The sequence below is a fragment of the Pelodiscus sinensis genome, chromosome 21, assembly GCF_049634645.1.
Source record: "Pelodiscus sinensis isolate JC-2024 chromosome 21, ASM4963464v1, whole genome shotgun sequence".
Classification (NCBI taxonomy): Eukaryota; Metazoa; Chordata; order Testudines; family Trionychidae; genus Pelodiscus; species Pelodiscus sinensis.
The window spans coordinates 15775744-15796996 of NC_134731.1; the positions used below are offsets into that span (position 1 = coordinate 15775744).

Below are 21253 nucleotides of genomic sequence, written 5' to 3' on the forward strand. Positions count from 1 at the left end.
CACTTTTGTGCAAAAAAGCCCTGATCGCCATTTTCGCGTTCGGGGCTTTTTTGCGCAAAACAAATCTGAGCTGTCTACACTGGCCCTTTTGCACAAAAGGACTTTTGCCTTAACGGGAGCAGCATAGTGTTTCCACAAGAAGCACTGATTTCAGAAAGTAGGAAGTCAGTGTTCTTGAGGAAATTCAATTGGCCAGTCTAGACACAGCCTATGTAACAGTGCAGGGCTTGGAACCTCTGGAGGCTCATCTGTTGAAGAACGCTGCCAATACATCACTGCCTGAGCTCCCTTGCCCCTATTGTTTGGTGCTGGGTGTCTGCTGGTGTCTGCAGCTGTAGGTCTCTGCCATGCCTTTACAGGGCACTATTTGAAGGTGCCAGAGCATGGACTCTGGCCCTCCTGCTGTCACTGTACAGAGAGGATGTAAATGGGGAGTCAGTGAAGTTACACCAGTGTGAAACTGAAGGATTGGGATTGCAGCTGTCCCCGGGGGGGGGGGGGGGGGTGGAAGACCCTGATCCTGCTCTTGCAAAAGCATGAAGTGGAGAAGCAGCAGCTGAGCCACCGAAATGATCATCACTGGAGTTGTTCTGGGTTCAGGGGAACGTGACCTAGATGAGATATTCGGGGCCTCGCCAATCACCAGGGGCGCTCCTCAGGCTTTGTTACACTCCGGCGCCTCGCTTTAGAGCAACCCCCCAGAGTGGGGGGTCCCTGGATCGCAAGGCAAGGCTGCCGGTCAGTCTCCCGCCAACACCCAATCACAGCTGGCGCTGGCAGCCCGACCACGCCCCTCCGCCCGTCTCCCTCTTCTGATAGGCCTGTGAGCGGCCAGTGACGCAGCGCCCCACACATGGGTGAATGGGAACGTGTGAGTGATGCTGCCCAGCTGTGCCGGCTCGCTCCCAGCGGGGAGACTTGGTGTCCCACCCTCCGCTCCGCAGCCTCTCGCACCCTGTCGGGAGCAGCCGGGAGCGCCAGCCGGCGGGGCTTTGCCATGGCCAAGCGGAGTTCGCTGTCCATACGGATAGTGGAAGGGAAGAACTTGCCGGCTAAGGACATGTAAGTCAGGGAGCTCCCCGGCCCGAACCGCCGCCGCGCGGGTGGGTTTGCTTTGCGCGGGGCTGTCGCGCGTGGGGATTCCGCGGGGGAGGGACACCGTGGGGTTTCCGTGCGTGGGGGAGGGCCGTGTTTTGGTTCTAGTGTGCAGAGCGGCCGTGGTGCACGAAACACCGGGAGGTGGCTGCGTGCAAGGAACAAGGCTGTCCCTGCCCCCCAAGGCGCAAGCATGGCCAAAGAATCCAGCTACCCCGCAGCTACCTGGATGGATTGTAACCCCCCTCCCCCCCACATACACACCTCCCTGCCCCGAAGTCCTGTCCATAGAGTGACTGGTCCGGCTGCCCCATGTTCACAAGATTCTTGCTGCCCAGCTGGCAGGTTTTGAGGGGCATCCTCCCAGCTCCCTGCCCTAGTGCAGTCCTTGCACGGTGACCTCGATGACCATCGCACACCTCACCAAGCCAGGCCTGGTCCCTCCGCACAGCTTCTGCAGGGTAGTTCCCCGCACCCACCTTTCCAAGCTGCTCCCAGCACATGCCAATTCTCCGGCTGCAGACACGCTTCAGGGGTTCTTTCCCTGCCATCCCCTGTGTGCTGGGAGGATGCAGGTGTGTGATCACCCAGCACCCTCGTACCCCAGAGCATGTCTGGGCTGTGGCTCGGGAAGCTTGGGCCAGCACCTGCCTCTCCCTCCCGTTGCTTCTCTTTTACAGACACTAGACTAAACCCAAAATATCAGAACCTAATCAAAAGAGGCTGTCTTTCTTTCTTTCTTTCTTTCTTTCTTTCTTTCTTTCTTTCTTTCTTTCTTTCTTTCTTTCTTTCTTTCTTTCTTTCTTTCTTTCTTTCTTTCTTTCTGATTCAGACTTTATTTCTGTCATTGCATGGTCCTTTTTCTTTTGGGGAAGAGGCGAAGTTGCTGGGGGGGAGGAGGCAATGGCATGAGTGATGACATAGGTTAGTAAATGACATAGATGAGCTGAGCTTTTGATTCGTACCAATGGAGGCATTTGTAACCAGGTTCCTAGTGCAAATCCTGGATTGCTTGGCTCAGCCAGAACAACCGTCTCCAGAGGCTGCTAGTGTTAAGGAATCAGCCTTCGGGTTGGTGGGGCTGAGAGTCTGCCAAAAAAAAAAAAATCCTAATACTCGTCATGGAAAAAGAATAGAAATAAATAAGAGAAGAAATTTGATTTTTTTTGAGTGTTTACAGGCCTGGTTCTGAAACCAGTTTTCCTTCATTTTAATAACACTGCCCTCCTGATGTGCATGAGACAATTGGACATTACAGCAAACAGGGAGAAATAGAAAAGAAATGGTGTTGCTCAGAGACTTATTCTCAGGGAGCAGGGACTGGCCTCGCTGGGATTTCACCAGGGTAGATGTGTGCTCCAGGGCCCTTGCTCAGGAAATCCGAGACCAGGGTTCTATTCTCAGCTCTTCCTGGGGCCTGTTGGGGGACCCTGCCCAAGTCCCTTCCCCCTCTGTAAAATGCGGTTAACTATCTTTGTCTTCTCATGTAAAGTGCCTCAAGATGGGTGGATGGAAAACCCTGGCTGGGGTGTGGAGGTGGTTCTCTAACTTGGGGTGGCTGCACGGAGGTGGTCCTAGAGAAGGAACCAGGCAGGAAACCTCCATATAGCAGGGGTGGGAACCTTTTCTGGGTCGGGGGCCGCTCACCCCCAGAAAAATCAGTCAGGGGCTGCACACAAGTGAGAAGCAAAAAACCACAACCCCTCACTGAGAAGGAGAAAGATGCTCCCCATGTTTCCCTCACGCACCAGAGCCTGGGAGGGCCAGGTTAGTAGATTTTGTGTGCCCCAGCCTCATGGGGGAAGAGTGAGGGGGCTGGAGCCCACTGCGAGCTCTCCAATCCTCAGGAGCTGGATCTAGGCAAGCCGGGGGCCTTGGGTTCCCCACCTCTGCCATGGGGGTTGTTGGAGCAGGAGGATTTGAAGTCCTGGTGCAGTGCTGAGGCTCCAGTGGGCAAGTTCCTGCCCGGAGGGGTGGTGGCACAGTGAAATGGCAAGTGAGGAAATGCTGTCCCCACATAAAGGCTGCCTATGAGCAGAGAACTCTGCTGAGGGCTGCTCACGGGAGTGTTTCAAGGGCGGAACAATCTCTTTTGGGGAACAAGTTTTCTCACCACATGCTGGTTTTGAGGGTTGCTGCTGCACACCCAGCAGCTCTAGAGGCGACAGGCTGGGGGGGCTAAGGGTGGTTTTATGTCCTCGTGCTTCACCTCTCATGTAGAAGGCCCCCCCAGCAAGGGAATCTTCTTCGTTGCTCTGGAACCCTTCCTGCTCCCGCTGAGGCGGCTGCTCCCAAGCACTGCATGGAAATCCCCCAGCCCTTAGGGATGGCGCTTCGCATTGGGCAGAAGGGATTAACGGGGGTGACTTCAGAGGATCCCCTGCAAAAAATTAGGCCTAATTTGGAAGAAGTTTCGTCCACACGTGGGTGCGGTGCCCTGCTTTGCTCCTGTGTGACCCCCGCCTCTTAGTGGCACAGTTGTGGCATGTGGGTGACAGCCGTGCCCAGCTTCACAGAGGTGTGAGGATAAATGCAAGTGTAACATTTGAGTTGCCTGGGTAGCCTAGTGATGGGGCTATGTCAGCACCATAGGTAGACACGAGGGTATCAGGAAGACCTAACCCAAGAGGAATCCGGCTGAAGTCAATGGACTTTTCCCCTGGGTGAGGTCAGAATTTGGCCCAACCTGCTTTCACCTCAAGGGAGGCACAAGAGGGGTCGTGGGAAGGGTGAGCAGACTTATTTGAGTCTGTCTGCCTCTGCGGCGCTGCTTTCTCCTTGCAACACCAGCACTCTGGGCTCCAAAGCTAAAACAGGGTCCCAGCCCTTCACCTTGGGTCAGAGCCTGGCTCTCCGCACTTCTGGTGACATTACTGAGGTCTGGGTTTTTTTGTTTTGTTAAATGGCTCTTCTGATTAAATCCACTGAATTGATACACCAGATCCTAAGCAGGTATAAACCAGCATAAGGCCCCGGAGCGATGCTGCTTTACACCCGCTGATGATCTGGCCCACGAGTTGTCCCCCACTCTGCTGATGTAACTCTGGAGTGACTCTGTTTGTTCCAGCTGAGTTACTCTGGATGTACAGCAGGATTTGGCTCTGATCGTTGCTCCCAGCTTTTGCTCCATGGGCTGAATCTTCAGCTGGCCTAAATCTGCACAGTCGCCAGTGACCAGCCCTGAGGACTGGGCTGACTAGTGGGGCCAGTCTTCCCCGGGCACATCTGTTACATGACCTAAAGCCCAGCTGCATGTACAAAGTGGGGAGTGATGGGTGAGCTGTGGCTGCGGTGTCCAATTCAGTCCACAGGGCACGCTGACATTTTAGGCCGCCTGTTCGTTAATATATTATGGGTTTGCCTTCTCAGATGCCTGGAGTGAAATGCACTCCTCAGGCAGCATGGAGAGAGACCGGCCTTGGCTTGTCTCCAGCTCCTGGTTGGCTTCGCTGGCCCTCTTTGTTTGTCTTCTGCCTTGTTAGTCAGATCTTTGAGAAGCCACTGATGGGGCCATGAGTCCCATGAATTCAAGGCCCTGGACAACTCAGTGGAGAGTCTGAGCAGACAATGTCCTGTATCCTTGCAAACGGACAGGAAAGAAGTTCTAACCTTGTGTTTGGCCTTTCCTAGGATTTGCCCTTCAGTGACCCTGGGGCTGTTCTGTCCCAGCCTCAAATCACTTTTGGGGTTGTAAAAGTCTCAAGGCCTGATTATCCCCCACCCCCCTTCCCCCAGCTTTCCCCCAGTGTAATTCCATCAACCTTTGCGGATTTTCTGCAGATTGTCACCAGCGGAAATGCCAGGAGATTCAGGCCCGGAAGGGATAAATCCTGCTGTGGTGACACCATTGTAAATCCAGGATAATGCCGTCTAAATCAGTGGATCATTCTGGATTTACACCAGCGGAGCCAAGTGCGGAATTTGGCTCCTGACCTGTAGCTCGGGGTGGATACAGTGCGGGGCCGATTCTCCTCTCCCACTGCAACATGCCACAGACGGGAGCTGAGTTTGCCTTTGTGAAGCAGGTGTGAGAACTGAATCAGACCTAGCCAGTGCGTGGATCTGGCTTCCACAGGAATCGGAGCAAACCCACCTGTTTGAGACGTGCTTAAACTTGGCCCCACGTTTGCGCCTCTTTTTTAACAGTCATTTTCAAGCAAAACACTCCCCTTGCCGTGTTGGCAGCCTCGCCACTGCTGCACTGAGGTTTTGTTTACACTTCTAAAATCAAAGCGCAGCTGTAGCAGTGCTGTAAAGTGAAAGTATGGCCCAGGTACACACAGCTACTCCCTTCGTGGAAGCGAACTGCCACGCCCCCAGTGCTGCAATCTGGTTTACACTGGCACTTTACAGTGCAGTAACTTGCTACGCTCAGGGCCAAGGGGTGTTTTTTCACACCCCTGAGTCAGAAAGTTGCCACTGTGTAGACTTAAGTTGCCACTTTCCTGTGCTGTAACTTTCTGTCTCAGGTGTTTTTTCACACCCCATCCCGCCCTGATGAGTGCAACAAATTACAGAGGTGTAAAGCACCAGTGTAAATGGGCTCCCAGCACTGTTGGCTACTCTCCTCATGGAGGGGGTTTAGATAGAGCACTGACAGGGCTCCTGCCATGGCCACACTTTGCAGCTTCACGTTAATTTTAGATGCGTAGACAAAGCCTTAGTCAGTGTCCAGTTCCCTGGCTAAGCCAGAGGGAACAAGCTCCATTGATTCTCTCAGGAGGAGACTAAGGTGGGATAGGCTAGAGGTCTAGAAATTCATGACTGATGTGGAAAAAGTGAATAAGGAAAAGTGATTTACTTGTTCCCATAATATAAGAACTAGGGTTCACCAAATGAAATTAGTAGGTAGCAGGTTTAAAACAAACAAAAGGCAGTTTTTCTTCACCCAGCACACCGTCAACCTGTGGAACTCCTTGCCAGAGGATGTTGTAAAGACTAGGACTTTCACAAGGCTTAAAAAAAGATGATACATAGAGCTTAGGTCCATCAATGGCTATTAGCCAGGATGGGTAGGAATGGTGTCCTTAGCCTCTGTTTGTCTGGAAATGGATGACAGGAAAGGGATCACAGGATGATTCCCTGTTGTGTTCCCTCCCTCTGGGGCATCTGGCATTGGCCAATGTTGGCAGACGGGATACTGGGCTAGATGGACCTTTGGTCTGACCCAGTCTGGCCTCTCTTATGTTCACACACCCCCTGGTCCGAACCAAGGGAGATATTTTATTTTATTGTCGAGTGCCATGAACAGCAGCAAGTGAACTGGACTTTTTGCTATTCTCTCCATAATCTCAAGTTACATTAGGAACACGGAAATAAATGGGTTTTGCATGTGTGTGAAATACGTTGACAGGGAAACCCTGCTGCATGCCACCCAGTGGACCAGGTATGCTGTCAGTGCCACGTCCACTCACTTTTACACCCTGTTTCTGAACACAGCCCTGATCTTTGGGTGCCTGTCTTGCATCTCCTGCTGGGGGGCCCCCATTGATGGCGCTGGAGTAGCTGGTGCTCAGTGCTGTTCCAAATCAGGCCTGAAAAAGGGAGCTGAACAAAACGCAGCTTGTGGAGTGAGTCTGTGACTTACCCAGGATCAGGCTGCGCCCGAGTCCTGCTTTTCCGGTCTGGCCCTGGTTCATTGTGGGTTTGGCGTGTCGCTGGCATGTGGAAAACGTTTCCAAGGGGGGTTGGGTCCAAGGTCTTGTGGCCAGTGGACCGTTCCGGGAAGGGTCACTCTGCTTGCTGGCTGGGAGCCCAGCCCTTCCAGCTGGCTGCCCCACGGGCTTGGGTTTCTTACCTTCCACTGTTTCTGGGTGCCTCCCAGCGAGGCACCTTTCAAGATGCTATGTCTGGGCTGCCTTGTAATAACATGCTGCATCCACGCAAATGCTGCCTCCCACCCCTGGGGAAATGTTCTGCGTCCTTCTCCCAAGCTGGCAAGCTGCCGATTGTTTGGCTGTGGGTGTTTCCAGGGCGTTTGCTAGTGGGGGACTCCTAGCAATCAGAAATAGCCTGCACAGGGCTTGTGGGAGCTCCCCCCCACCTCTGTTCTGCTGATTCAGTTCTATCCTGAGCTGCTGCAACGCGCCCTTTTCTAATCTAATGCTGGGCCCCTCCCCTCCAGTCTTAACCTGCAAGTGTAGATTCCCTATTGTCACGGACTGGGATGTGGGCCCTCAGGCCTAGTGGTTGGAGCAGGGGCAGAGTCAGGAATCCAGTAACCAGGGTCAGAGCTGGACTCAGGAATAAAGCCAGAGGTGAGAGGGGCGTTGGGGAGACAGTAGACAGGTAACGCTGGAGCTGGCTGGGCAGGAAAGGAGCAAGGTGGGACGAAGCAAGGAGCAGGCACAGGCGAGAGCACAGCCGCGGGCAGGGGCGTTGAATGGGCAGAGCTGTTGCGCTAACCATTAGGCCTGCTGGTTCCTTGACCAGTCAGGCAGCACAGTCAGCGGGTTCACTGTGCTCACAGGCAGCCCAATGACAGGGTCAGCGCAGCTGAGAGGCAACGTCTCCTGCTTCCCTGGGCCCTGTCTCAGAGCCACTGGAGGAACTGGGCATCCTTTGGGCTTCTGTGGACTTTGACTCTGACCCTCGTCCTTGGTCCTGCCCTGCTGTGGCCCCCTGCCTCAGTTTGACCCTTACGGAGCTGGCCTGGCCTGATCTGCCATGAGCAGAGACTACCGGTAACTAAGCGACTTGCAGCCTGTGTCCATGTTCGGTGGGTTGGCCTTGGGGGAGAGCGGGGACCTTGCTGGGCATATTTCACTTCTGACCAGTTCCTGGGTTTAGCAAGGATCTGCCATTCCAGCACGTTGGGTGAATGCAAGTCCCACAGGCTGGTGGGTTTGCCTTTGACACCTCCCGCTCCCCCCGCTGTGCCGCCTTCACTCATTGGCATTCCGCGGAAGTCCCTGGGAGCTTGTGCACGGAGCGTGCAGCCGCATGGCCCAGGTGTCCGACAGCCGGGCACTTTCAGTAACTCCTGGCCAGCCCTGGCACGGCCACAGAGGTCAGTGCAGCAGGACATGGGGGGGAGAGATGAGGCCTGGTCTCAGGTGACTCTGAGCTGCTCATTTCTAGAGGATCAGGGTCTCCTGGAAGCTTCAGCTGGAGTATTAGGCCGCAGGAATTCTTCAACGTTTTGATGACCCTGAGATTCCACCGCAGTGCTTTCTGCTGTACCTGCTCCCTGGCTTAAGCCAGGGCATGAACACAGGCTGCAAGTCACTTCACCGTTAATGCCCCAGCTTCGCCATCTCCCGAGGATGCAGATATCCCCACCCACGTAGAGATGGGGAAACTGAGGCACGCAGCTGGGAACGAATTGCACGTGGCAATGTAGCAAGCAGCAGAGCTGGGGGGGGGGGGCGGAACTCAGGTCTTCCTGCCTGAGAAGCCAGGACTCTTAAATGATTTTGCCCGCCATGTACCCCAAAATCCATCTATGCGTATCCTTCTGCGTGTGACGCTAGACACCTTGGCTGGGCTGGGAGGAGATAGGTGCCCAGCTCCCTTAGGCCCCTTTGAAAACTCCAGCGATGGGTTTCGTTTTTAGACTGCTGTTGCCAACCTGCAGCGGTGCTGGGGGAAGGAGACTGCGGGGTATGTGCCTGGGGGTGACCATGTGGCTAGTTCTGTCTCCCACCTCTATCCCAGCTTAAGCATCTGTCCGTTAGACAATGTTTGCCAAATTGTGTTGGCACCCGGGTTTTCCACTCTTTTCATGGACCAGGTGGGCAAGCAGACCCTGTGTCGTGGCTAATTGGTTTTTAGTAATAAGGCTCTTGCGGCTTTGCAGAACGGTTCGTTCAAAAGTGGGGTGGGCATTTGTGTGCGTACAAGGAACTGAGTGTGAGCTCCGAGCTGCTGCTTTGGGATTATTTTAAATTTCTTTCATTTTTTATATGTGGCAGGGTTTGTTTTTTTTCAATTAAAAGTCTAAAGCTGTTTTCCCCCCATCCCTTACCCTGCCCCACCTTTCTGGAAGATGCCGGGTATATGTAGGTGCACTGTGGGGTACGGTGCCTTTTTAATACGTGTTCATTAGCACACATTATAAAATCTCAGTGTAGACAGCAGGGTGTAGGTGTAACACAGGAGCATTAACGCTACAACTTGCACTGTCTGCACTAGGATTTGGTAACATACTGGGTCTGCTCAGGCATTATAAAGACGCCTTTTTCCTTGTGTGGCGGTGGTTCTAGTGAAGACATGAGTGTCCTCATAGTCAGGCCTGTTCAGTTAGTTGTGTCCCACTGCCCCAGTGCGAGGACTTAACAGGAAGAAGTAGGGAAGGAGTTTTTTGGGGGGAGGCTGCTGGAATTCCCTGGGGGGGCAGTGGGCAGGCAGGCAAGAGCAGCTGAGGGGGGAAGTCTCCTGTGCCTAGCCCTGAAGGGAGAGAGCCCAGCAGTGGAGGCCTGGCTGGGGCTGACCGAAGCGAGGCCTCTCCTCTAGGCTGAGGGGAGCTAGGAACTGGCTGAGGAGACTCTGCTGGAGGCCTTGGAGCGGAGGGTGGGCCTGACCCAGATGGCCGGGTGGACAAGCCAAAGGGCTGGCAGTCAGTCAGTTGACTGCAGCCCTGCTGCCGGCTTCTCTGGCTGCGTCTCCTCAGATTTGGCCCCGCAAAAATCACACGACCTCCCCGGCAACTTCCTCCTGGTGCTGGCTGGCCAAGAGGGCCGTCCACAAGCGTAACAGCAGAGGAAGAAGTCAGATGGGTAGGCTGCTCTGTGGCTGTACAGCCGGCTTCCAGTTCCTCCTATCACATCTCCAGGCTAGGGCTGCCAGAGCGTCACAAAAAATACCAAACGTGGCAGGTGTAAAAAATCAGTTGAGCCAAAAAACCCCAAAAGTTGTTGAGCAAAAAAGAGTCACTGCGCATTTACATCCCCATGCTTCCCCCCCTCCCCCCCTCACCAGCCTTCTGTCCGAGCCAATACTGGACACCTGGCAACCCTACTCCAGGCCATCTGTTTGTGCAGGTGGTGTCCCCTGGCTCCTTGAGCCGTGTGGGGCTGTGCTCAGTGAGCCTCTCTAGACCCCTCATGCCTGCACTCCTGTCCTGGTTTCACTGGGCCTGAAGCAGTTACCATTTCCTGGCTTTCTGGTTCCTCCCCATGGGTTGAAAGGGCTGGGCCTAGGCCCACCCATGCCACAACCCACAATAGAACAACTGGGGCAGGCTGCTGGGAGCTATCTGTGAGGAAGGGGGCTGAAGGCTGAGCCTTGTGGGGCTGGAAACTCTTGCTTGGAAGTTGCTTGGAGCCTTGGACGAAGGGACTGTAACCCCGAAAGGGGCTGAGTGCTTTACACAGTAGCTTGGCCTGACGGTCAGGTTGCCTTTAGGGCCAAACTATACCCAAGATGGACCCCTGAGGTGGGGAAGTGCCATGAAGCCAGGTCTCACCAGTTGGGGGCTCTCTGGGGTGGTGAGTCTCGTAACACGTCTCCACGGGCAGCGAGACCGATCCATGCTCGCTAAAGCAGGGAAGACCAGCTTTGACCTGCCAAGGTCAAATGCACAGAAGCGCCCCTTGTAGGCCTCCATCCTTCACAGAGAGGGCAGAACTTGGATGGGCCTGGCTCCTGCTTCTGCTCCCTTCTAACCTTGCGTTTAGTTCTCTTTTCTTGACCAGTCAGGAGGCTTTGGAAATAAGATGTCTCCGACAGAAGCCCTAGCTTTCTTTTGTTCTGGGACAGCTCCTGTGTTCTGTTGAGCAGCCGGGTCTCCTGGCAGCCAGGAAAACACCAGCATCCTTAGAGTTAATAGTGAAAACCCATCTGTGCAAAGGAAGCCCCTGCCTCTTCTAGTGGTGCTTTGTTTTCCTGGTGCCCTGGGTCAGTCAGCTCCAGCAATGATTAACAAACCCGGGCAGTGGGAAGTTTCCAGCACGGGAGCTATGCACACAAATCAGCCCTGGCATTTCATTAGAAACCTGTCAGCCACCCCTGGGGATCCGGGGCTGCCCATAAACAATGGGACATTAAAAGCTGCAGGGAGGAGGCGTAGAAATGGCCCCTGTCCAGCTAGGGTAGGTCAGGCACTGCGTGGGCTGCCTTGTCCTGCTGCAGCCGTGTGGTGTTGCCTTGCTGCATTCAGATGAAATGCCTGTTCAGCCAGGGTCTTTCGGAGGTGCTTCTAGGGTCCCGTCAAACTTGATATCAGGGCGCCTGGCATCTGTACCGTGTCTGTCCTCCCGCAGCCCGGTAAGTGGCTGTGAGGCTGCCATCCCTCCCCATCCACAAGAGGCACAAGACCAAGCCATTATAGATGCTTCCTATCCTAGTGGGCAGGTTGTTTCCACTGCTGCAGGGGAGCCGCCTCTCCAAGCAACAGTGGCTAAGAGTTCAGCTACTCTGTGCTGTGCCTAGCTCGGGTTCATGGGCAGCAGATGGGGGAAGCTTTGCCCCCAGACCCCGCTTAGCTGTGCTACTGGGCTCCAGGGGCTTGTGCCACACCGCTCGTCTTCCTGGGGCTGGAGAGGCTGCGGCAGCATCACCTAGCCTCCCTGCCAGTGCTGGGGAGGCCGCAATGTCGCCGCATACTCTCCCTGCTGGTGCTCCAGGATTCGGGGGGCTGTGGGCACTAGGCAGCCTGGAGTGGGGGGATGGCAGCTGTGGGGGGGCTCTGAGTTTTGGGGGGCATAAAAGGGGCTGGGCCATGGGTGGATGGAAGGGGTGAGACTGGACACTAGCATCCCCCAGTCACCAGTTCACACAACGCTCATGACTGTGAAGTAGGTACCTTGCAGTTCGTGGCAGCAGTGTCCATGCAGGGCAGATAGAGGGCACCTCTGGGGTGCTCTGTGCGGTTCATGCTGTGTAGACAGAGCCTAGGTCAAGAGGGGAATTTTCCACCGACCTAATCACATCAGCACGGGGGGGCTAGGTTGGAATTTTTCACACCATCAGCACTGTAGCTACATCGACCTAACTTTTAAGCACAGGCCGTGACTTGCCTAGAGTTACACGGGGAGTTGAACCCAGATCCCTGGATAGTGCTGACCTGTCCTTTTTCTCACTTGCTGTCTGGAGCAGTGAGGCGAATGGTTCCCCGCCCTGGCTGAGTGATTGGTTGTTGACGTTGGTTTAGCAACACTAGAGCAGCTGGAAAATGCCATTGGGTTGAAATCAGAATGATTCGTGAGCGCGTGTCGGTCTCCACAAAACTTCCGGGGGGGGGGGGGGGGGACCTCAGTGACGTGCACTGGAAATGGAGGGTTGGATTTCAATGGTCTGGTGTCAATTGGCCTCTTGTTTGGACTTTTTGGTACTATAAATAGCATATGGACTTGTGTGTGGGTGTTTCACGGTTGTTGAAACAAAATGCTTGATAAGTAGAAAATGTTCTGCTTTGCAAATTGTTGACCTTTTTAAATTCCAGTTCAAGACTGGCACAGTAGAAGCACCCTAGAAGAGGCGGGGCAAGAGGCCCAGGAAACTTGGCTCCACCCCTCACCCTCGCCCCACCCTCTTCCCTCAAGACCCTGCCTCCGAACTGTGTCTTCCCCCAAAGTCCTGCTGCCTGCTTGCTCCTCTCCACCTATTGCTCTGGCCAGTAAATAGGGGGAGGGCCCTAGCTCCCTGCCTTCCTTATTCTGACACCTCTGATATAAAATGAAAACAAAACGTGAAAGTTTGGGCTTTCCTGTGGGGTGGAAATTCCGTTTTCTGACCAGCTTTGCTAGTTGTGTGGGATTGTCTGACTTGGCTTGGGAAGAAGCATCCATTTGGCCTGTGGCTCAGAGAGATGCCCAAGTGCCTGTGGCATAGGCAGAACAGAGTTATGGGAGCAGAGTGCAGTGGTTAGAGCTAGGGATGTAAGCGACTACTCTAGTAGTCAACTACCCGATAAGCTAAGGCTTATCACTACTCGACTGCTCCCTCCCTTTCTCCCCCCCCCCGCTGCATCTGTATCAGAGGCAGCAAGGAAGGGGGGAGGGGCAGCTGGCTTAAAAAACGGTCCTGCCGCCCTCCCCCCAGCACTCTCGCCAGTGCAGGGATGGGGAGGAGGAGAAAGGGACAGAGGAGGTGGAGCCAACTGTTCAGTCCCAGCTCAGGCCACCCCCAGGAGCTACCTCTGCTGCAGATCTGCAGTTTAAATGTTGTAGGAGCTGGGTTGCCTGCATGCCCAATTCCTACTATTTAAACTGCAGTCACAGAGGGATAGCGAGCGCCCCCTCCCCTCCCATCAGCGAACAAAGTAGTCGATGGAAATTCCATCAGATCGGTGGGAGTCTTCGCATTGTCTCCAGCGACCTTGGGATCAGGTCCCTAGTCGCCAGAAGGAAAGGTGCCGGACCCTAAACGGATGCTCCACCGCGATCTTCCCCTGTGAAGTGGCTCCTTTAACTTCTGATGGGGCCCAACCCCGGTTTAGTGGTGTCCCAAACACTCTACTGGAAGGACCGGGTGGGACCATCCCTCGGAGGAGTTGAACCGGCCAAGGGAGCGGTCAGCTGGCGGGAAGGAAAGGGGGTGAGGTCCCAAGTGGGTTGGAAGGCTTAGTTCTATAAATAAGTCCGTGCGGTTGACAGGCTGATGGGACAGTGGAGTGGTCCGTGTTTTGGCAGGTTATTGTTTTCCCATGCGGTTGTGTTGTGTTCAGTGGGAATTCTGGCCGTGATGCAGAGCTTGACCAATTGATCCCAACCTTGCTGGTTTTCTGGTCCCTACTCTCCTTTTTCCCTTTGAGTCGGTGCCCTGGAGACTTTGCATCCGCGTGCCCTACACTCCAGGATCAACCTTTTCCTAGCAGTTGCTCATGGGCCAGCACTGCCTTAGGAGCGGTGTCCCTAGACTGTCAGAGGCTGGGAATGGGCAACGGGAGGGATCCCTTGATGTTCCCTGTTCTGTTCTGTCCCTCTGGGGCATCTGGCATTGGCCGCTGTGGGCAGACAGGACACTGGGCTAGATGGGCCTTTGGACCGTGTTACCTAACTCCAGAAATTTGGGTTGTTGGGCGATGGCTCCTGAGAGCCCATCCCAGGGGAGTGACGGGCGTTTACGTTGCTGTTAGGAACATGTGGGGCATGCGTGGAGAACAGCGGGACAAGCGACATCTCCATGCGACCGGGTCTCGATGGCAGTGTGTGGGTGTAACGCCGGTAGGCGGGACCGAACCTCGGATCTCTGGAGCTTAGTGCTGGAATCTCAGCCACATGAGTTAAAATCCAGCTGGGGGTTAGCTGAGGCTTCAGCGCAGACTCCTGATTCTCTCTGGAACTGGGACAGTGTAGTGCACCCCAATGGTGTGTGGGTTACATGGGGCCGCCTTCTTCTCAGGACACCTGGGTTCAATGTTGGTGCGAGAGAGAATCAGAGAGCTATCCGAGATGTTAACTTCCCCAGGCATTTGGTTCAGGGAGGGAGAGGAAGGACCCGGTGGCTGCTATTCTTTGAGCCCCCCAGAACTTTGGGATCCAGCGCTGTGTCCAACTGAGCTTGATTTGGCTCCGTATCTCCTTTTTAGTTGCCTTGGCAGCACAGGAAACAGCTGCATCCCCTCCGGTCTCCAGCAACACGAGTCCCTCCGGCTCAGAATGACCGGTCGCAAACAGTCAGCGCTTGATGGGGAAGCTGGCCGTGCGCTGATCCGGTGATGGGTTTTTTTCCCCTCTTCTGTTTTGGAAAATCGAGAACTTCTTGGCAGCCCAAAGGGCTGAGATTCCCAGCCAGGCACCTCCGTGTTTACAAGGAAACCAGGGTTTGAGATTTATTTCCTTAGCGCTTGGTGCCTCAGACAGAACATAACACACACACACACCCGGCCTGGATCCAGCCTCCTTTATTTATACTCAGTCCTGATGCTCTCGGGCCAACGTGCTTGCCTGAATTTGTAAGGCCAGAATGGTCCATTGGACCACGTAGTCCGACCTCCGCAGACCGGAGTTCTCACCTAGTACCTCGAGTCGGACTGAAGCCTCCTGAAATGCTCCTTGAGTTAGAGACCTCAAAAGACAGAGGGAGACTGCACTGTTTACTCCCCTCGGTTTATAGGACTCTTCCGTTGGTTTTATTTCTTGGTGGGTTTAGGGTGCTGGCTGACATTTCTGCTCCGTTTGGGTCTCGGAGAAATATTCTGTCTGACCTGCTCTGACTGGCTTATTTATTTGTGTCGTAGTAGAACATAGATCTGCCCCTATTCCCCTACCCCCGGCTACCTCGGGTCTAGAAAATCTGTTCTGGAGCTGGGGAAGGTGGGTGCGGCAGGGAAGGAAGTAAATGCATGTCTACCACCCTCAAAAGAGCTGGTGCTTGCTGTTCAGTGGGATCAGCCCTTCCTTAGAGGCCTGGTGTTGCCAACTATTAAGCTTCAAAAACCCACGAGTCAGGCCTCGAGAAAGTGATGAGATGGCTTGAAATGAGGTTAAAAAACCCACAGGGATTGATAAACAGGGTCTCATTGTCCAACACCACATGCCCCCAGAAGCCTGCTGTTAGCACCTTAGAGTGACGTCTACGTTGCAGAATAAGCCGCCCCCGGGGGTGAATCTGAGCCGGGGGCTCCAGGCTTGCCCTGGGGTGCTAAAGACAGCCAAGTCGACACCCTTGCTTGGGCTCTGTGGCACCCCTTCCTCCCCTCCCCCCACACTGGGTTTGAGTCCGAACTCCAGCCCAAGCTGCCATGTCTATATGGCTCTCCTTGCTGCCATAGTGAGCCCAGCTCTGGAGACCTGGGCTTTGCGTCGTGTTGCCACGGTGGGTTTTTGGCAGGGTCACTGGACCCTTAGACCAGTGGGCTGTGACTTGCACAGGAGGGAAAGGCCCTTGTGACTGAAGGATGGACGTCAGGTGCAAGCTTTGCCTTGTAACAACTGTGCTTAGACGGTCCCTGGGCAGCGAAGTCTGGGCTTACGTGGGGTGTTTTGTGTTTGTTTTCCAGCACGGGCAGCAGCGACCCATACTGCATTGTGAAAATTGACAACGAAGCCATCATCCGGTAACTGAGTCCTCCTCTTTCCTTCTCATTCGCACGGCCTGGCTTTCTCGCGGGGCGGGCCCGACCCTCAGTTGGCGTAAAGCGGCTCAGCTCCGCGGAATACAACGGAACCGCCTGCGGAGGGTCAGGTCTTGGTTCAGTTTTTCTCCCTCTGGAAGTTCTCCCTGGAACACACAGAATTTCTCCCGCGCCCTGTGATCGCCTCGTATATTCTGAAATGCAAAAAGGCCCCGAGGGCCTAATCCCGAGCTCTGTGTAGCTTGGCACCCGCTCAGATCATTGGCCATCTCTAAAATAGCAAGCTATGATGTTAGATTGGCAGGAGCCAGTGATCAGAGAAACTTTTCCTTTCCATACAAAATGAGGAATTTCCCCCCTTCTGATTAGCAATTAATGTCATGTTGATTTTGGAACAGATGGTAGAACTCAGTCAACCCCTCCCGCACCCCTTTAAACTGTAGATATGCTTTTTTTCTTTTTTTTTCTTTTTTTTAATTTCAACCTCCCCTCCCAACTTCCAAGATGACTCTGGAAACAAGGAGTGATCAGAAAACTGATTTCCCTTCTCCTGTTTGCCTCGTATCCTCTGCAGCAAATGCTGACTTTTACTCTCCTCTGTGTTTCTAACCGAACTGAAGTGAATTTGATGTTTTGGGTCCAAGCACCTCTGGATCCATGACAAGCCGGAGCCTAAAGCTGAAAAGTGCTGTGTTGGCTGGTTAAACTTAATTCTAACTTGGCTCCCCACTAGGATTGGGACCAGCTAATGCATGTTGGAGATACACCTCACCCTGTCTGCGCTAGGAGTTTAATATGGGGTAGCTATCACCTCTTAGAGCAGGTCTACGCAACGGGGCAAGGTCGACCTAAGGCACGCATGTCAAGCTATACGAATAGCGTAGCTAGAGTTGACGTACCTTCGATCGAGTTGCCGCAGGGTCTCTACTGCGGGGAGAAGGATCAATGGGAGAAACTCTCCTGTAAACTCCCCTGACACTTCTCGTTCTGGCGGAGTACCGGAGTCGACAAGAGCGATCAGGAGTCGATCGCTGCCGTATGTGTAGACCTTCCCTTAAAAACCCACCCCTTTTTTTTTACTAGTGCGGGCAGGAGAGCCTGGGAGGCTGCTGTTCATAGGCACTCACGAATCTTTTGCTACAGGGCAGTGATGTAAATGGCCAGCCCTGAGTTAGGAGCATCCAAAAGCTGTTAGCGCCGGAATGTAGTTTAGGACAGGAAGTGAGGCAGAAGGGCCTCTCCTGGGGGTTCCATGCCGGGACCCCATGTTGCAAGAGAAGTTTTCAGGATCCTCCCATTTCCCCTGCGCTGCCCCCGAGCTCATCCAAGTGTAAAGCGAGAGAGGCTGGGCACACACCACTGAAATGGGGTGTGGACCCCCAGGGGAAGGGCCGGTGGCATATCCAAATGCTCGTGAGGGGGGAGAGGAGGGAGCGTGGAATGCGGCTAGGACACACTGCAATGGAGAAGTGCCCTGGGTCCCTGTGGAGATGTCCTCACTGCAGTGTGAGTGCAGGGTTCGAACCCGGGCGCAGGCGTAACTGCTCCCCGCCTTTCTACGCACTAACCCACAGCTTGGACCCAGCATCCCAGCCAGTGTTCCCTCAAATGATTTTGTGTGTGTGTGTGTGTAATGAATTTTGTTACACACACCACTGAGGGGGTGAGGTGACCCATTGCTGCCATGCTGGTGCACAGAACAAAATTAATTCCGCACAGGGATGATTTGTGATGGGGGTAGGCCCGAGGGATTGGGCATGTAGGAGGGGGCTCAGGGTTGGGGGTGGTGATGGCTTTGGCTGGGGGTGTAGGCTCTGGGGCGGGGCTGGAGATGAAGAGGCTTGGGGTACAGGCTCTCTGGGGAGAGAGGGCTTCCCGCAGCCTTTCTCACCGCAGCAGCCCCAGGCTAGGTGAGGCTGGGGGAGGGGTGCCTCTCTCCCAGCTAGGGCATACCCACGCTGCTGGGGATAGCATGAGGAGAACTTCCCAGAAGTGCCGGCTCCACAGCCCCTGCCCAGCCGTGTCAGCAGCTTAGAGGGCACGATGCCCAGGACCCCACAGGGGACAGGGCTGGAGGGTCTGAGGCCAAGTCCAGCTGCATCCCACGGTCCAAGCACTGTTGCTCCGCAGTGTAGGTGCAGCCCTGTCGGACTCATGCTCTGGAGCTCACCACCGGTATCCCACAATCCCATGGGCTTTGTTGTCCTCTGGCCTGTCCAGCTTTTCCAAGCTGCCCCAGGGCAAAGAGCTAGAGGGGCAGCGTTTGGCAAGTCTGGGCTGGGGGACTGGACTAGGGCCCAAGCCTGAGCCCCAGGCTGGGATCCAGGGTTCAACAGTTCCTGGGGCTACAAGTGAGTGCGGATGCTGAAACCCAGGGTCCGCTAACCCTGGGCTCCAGCTGCCTGTAGATGGCCCCATGGTGACTGTGAGTTGTCGGGAGAGGCTGGTGGACACGTGGCACGGGAGCTGGTGTCGCGGTGTCCCTACCGGAGCTCTGGGCCATGGCTCTGGGGACCTCGGAAATTAAACAAGGAGGGGCGTGTCCATGGGAACACGAGGGCTGGGTGAGACTCTGGTGCCCCATGCCCCCCCGGTAATGGCCAGCAGGACACGTGTGGCTTAAGGGACCCTCTTCCCTCCAGGACAGCCACAGTCTGGAAGACGCTTTCCCCCTTCTGGGGGGAGGAATACGAGGTCCATCTGCCACCCACCTTCCACAGCGTCTCCTTCTACGTGTTGGATGAAGATGCACTCAGGTATGGTGCCGGTCTCTCTCCAGCCCATCTCCTTCCTCCCCCCAGGGCAGCTCCTCTGATGCCAGAGGGGCTGGACAATGGCCTGGGGTTTAGTTCTGTCATGGGGTGACCTTAAGTGAGTTGGAGCCCAGCCCGTTGCCTCAGTTTCCCCCTCCCAACAGCCTTGCTGGTGCCACCTTGCCCGCCTCTCTTCGTTGCGACTGCCCAAGAGCGTGCACATGTGTGTGCCAGGGTCGGGGGGAGCTTCGGCGTATTGAGCAGCACAGGCAGATGTCTCATGACTCAGGGAGCACAGCCAAGTCGAATGGAAGAGGGGTGCCCCTCCGCCCTGGCTTCCCCCACACAAGGAGCAGCAAAACGCTCAGGAAGGGGAGGTGACGTGCCCAGATGACAGATGGTGCCCCAGCATCTCTTTGAAACTGACCCCAACAGGCTAAGGGAGCTGCAGAATTTCAACACCTCTTGGAATCCGACTCTTTAGAGGGGAAAACTGCGTGTTAAAGGGCCAGGGAGGCTGCAGACTCGTAGGGGTGGAAGCCTTGCCTAGTGGGTAGAGCATCGTGCCAGGAAGTGGGAGACCTGGTTTCTGTTCCCAGCTCTGGTACTGTGTGACCTTGAGCAAGTCCTGTTCCCCTCTCTGGCTGTGTCTACACTACGGGGCTTTACACTGTGCAATTTGCATACCTTTTTCTGATAGCTTTTTCGGAAGAGGCTTTTCTAAAATTTGGCCCATCTACACTGGGCCAAATTTTGGGGAAAAAACCCTCTTTTGGAAGAGCCCTTCTTCCTCGTGGGAGGAGGAAGACAGGGCTTCCGAAAGAGTGCATCTGCCCTTCTGCAAAAAAAAAAAAAAGCGGAAGAGCAGATGCGTTCCCTGGATGTGGCGGAATTTTTCCAGGATACCTCTCCTGGAAAAACATCATAGTCTAGACATAGGGAAACTGTGACACTGAGGCTATCTGCATTGCTCCTGGGTTTCTCCTGTAAAGCATTGTGAGGCGTGCTATTTGAGAAGTGGGTTGAATGGGGCTTGGTTAGGGGGTGATGCTTACGGGTTAACTGGTGACCTCGCTGGGCTGGAGCAGCCTGCCCTGGTTAAACAGGATTTTACATCTCTAGTTTTAGGTCCAAGCAGAGAGGTAGCCCATAAACTCGGCTTTGTGCTCTGTGGAAGTAATTAGGATTTAATCTCATGCTGAAAGTGGGCTGTGGCTTATGCCAAGTCTTGTCTGTGTCTGAGCCAGACAGCAAACCGGCTCCCCCCTGAGCTAGCCCTGCGGGGGGCCAGGCTCCGAGTGGGAATTTGAACCAGATGTTGGCGCGTCGAGGTTTATGGTCTGTGCTGTGAGCTGCTCTGTTGTGTTTCCCCAGCCGCGACGATGTGATTGGGAAGGTCTGCGTCACGCGGGACGTGCTGACTGAGCATCCGAAGGGTAAGGCAGTCTCTCTGTGGCGCAGTCACGCCGGTGGGGCTGGTTTCTCCTTACAGCTGCCAGCCCTCAAACAGAAAGCCTGGCAAGGAGAGGGTAAGGGGGAGTCCCTTTCCCTGGCGGGGCTGCGGAAGATGGAAAATGCTTGGTCAAGCCATTCTCCTGCCATCCATCTCCACCCTCTGACAGACAGAGGCTAGGGACACCATTCCTTACCCATACTGGTTAATAGCCATTAATGGACTTAACCTCCATGAATTTATCTAGTTCTCGTCTAAACCCTGTTATAGTCCTAGCTTTCACCACCTCCTTAGGCAAGGAGTTCCACAGATTGACTATGTGCTGTGTGAAGAAGAACTTCCTTTTATTTGTTTTAAACCTGCTGCCCATTAATTTCATTTTGTGGCCCCGTAGTTCTTATATTATGGGAACAAGTAAATCACTTTTCCTTATTCACTTTCTCCACACCAGTCATGATTTTATAGACCTTTCTCATATCCCCCCTTAGTCTCCTCTTTTCCAAGCTGAAAACTCCTAGTCTCTTTAATCTCTCCTCATATGGGACCCATTCCAAACCCCTCATCATTTTAGTTGCCCTTCTTTAAACCTTTTCTAATGCCAGTATATCTTTTTTTGAGATGAGCCTGGCCATTTACGCAGCCCAGCAAAGGCTACAGGCTAGCCTGGTTGTATCGCAGGGTAGAATTGAGCCAAACACTACTCCCCAACACCACCACCACCACCATTGCCTCAACAATCAGCTGGGAGTGAAACTGACATCCTATCAACACTGCGTCACAACTACCGGGGTGGGGCTGGGGAAGTCGGGGTGTGGCAAGCACCAAGGGAGTGGATTTGGGGGGGAAGGCTTTCCCTCCAAAGCCTGGCACCCCTAGAATCCCTCCAGTCCCCCAGTACATGGCCAGGTGGGAGCCAGACTGTGGTGCCTGCCCCAGAATCAGGGCCGCGGCCTGACAGGCGCCAATTCCGCCCACCCCCATGGCAGGAGCAGG

The 21253-nt window shown here is 54.5% G+C and overlaps 1 protein-coding gene across 3 annotated transcripts in view; it reads left to right on the forward strand.

Moving 5' to 3' along the window:
- The first annotated feature begins 851 nt into the window (after positions 1–851).
- The window catches only part of LOC102451490 (ras GTPase-activating protein 4-like), a 48949-nt gene continuing 28547 nt past the window's right edge, over positions 852–21253 (forward strand). For 2 of the 3 annotated variants that reach the window (XM_075904968.1, XM_075904969.1), the window contains exons 1-4: positions 855–1062; positions 15980–16036; positions 18697–18810; positions 20182–20243. In XM_075904968.1, coding sequence (XP_075761083.1) covers positions 998–1062; positions 15980–16036; positions 18697–18810; positions 20182–20243 — 298 coding nt within the window. In that variant the 5' untranslated portion in view covers positions 855–997. Of the gene's footprint in view, positions 1063–15979; positions 16037–18696; positions 18811–20181; positions 20244–21253 lie in introns of all 3 variants that reach the window. The other variant, XM_075904970.1, reaches the window with a different exon arrangement.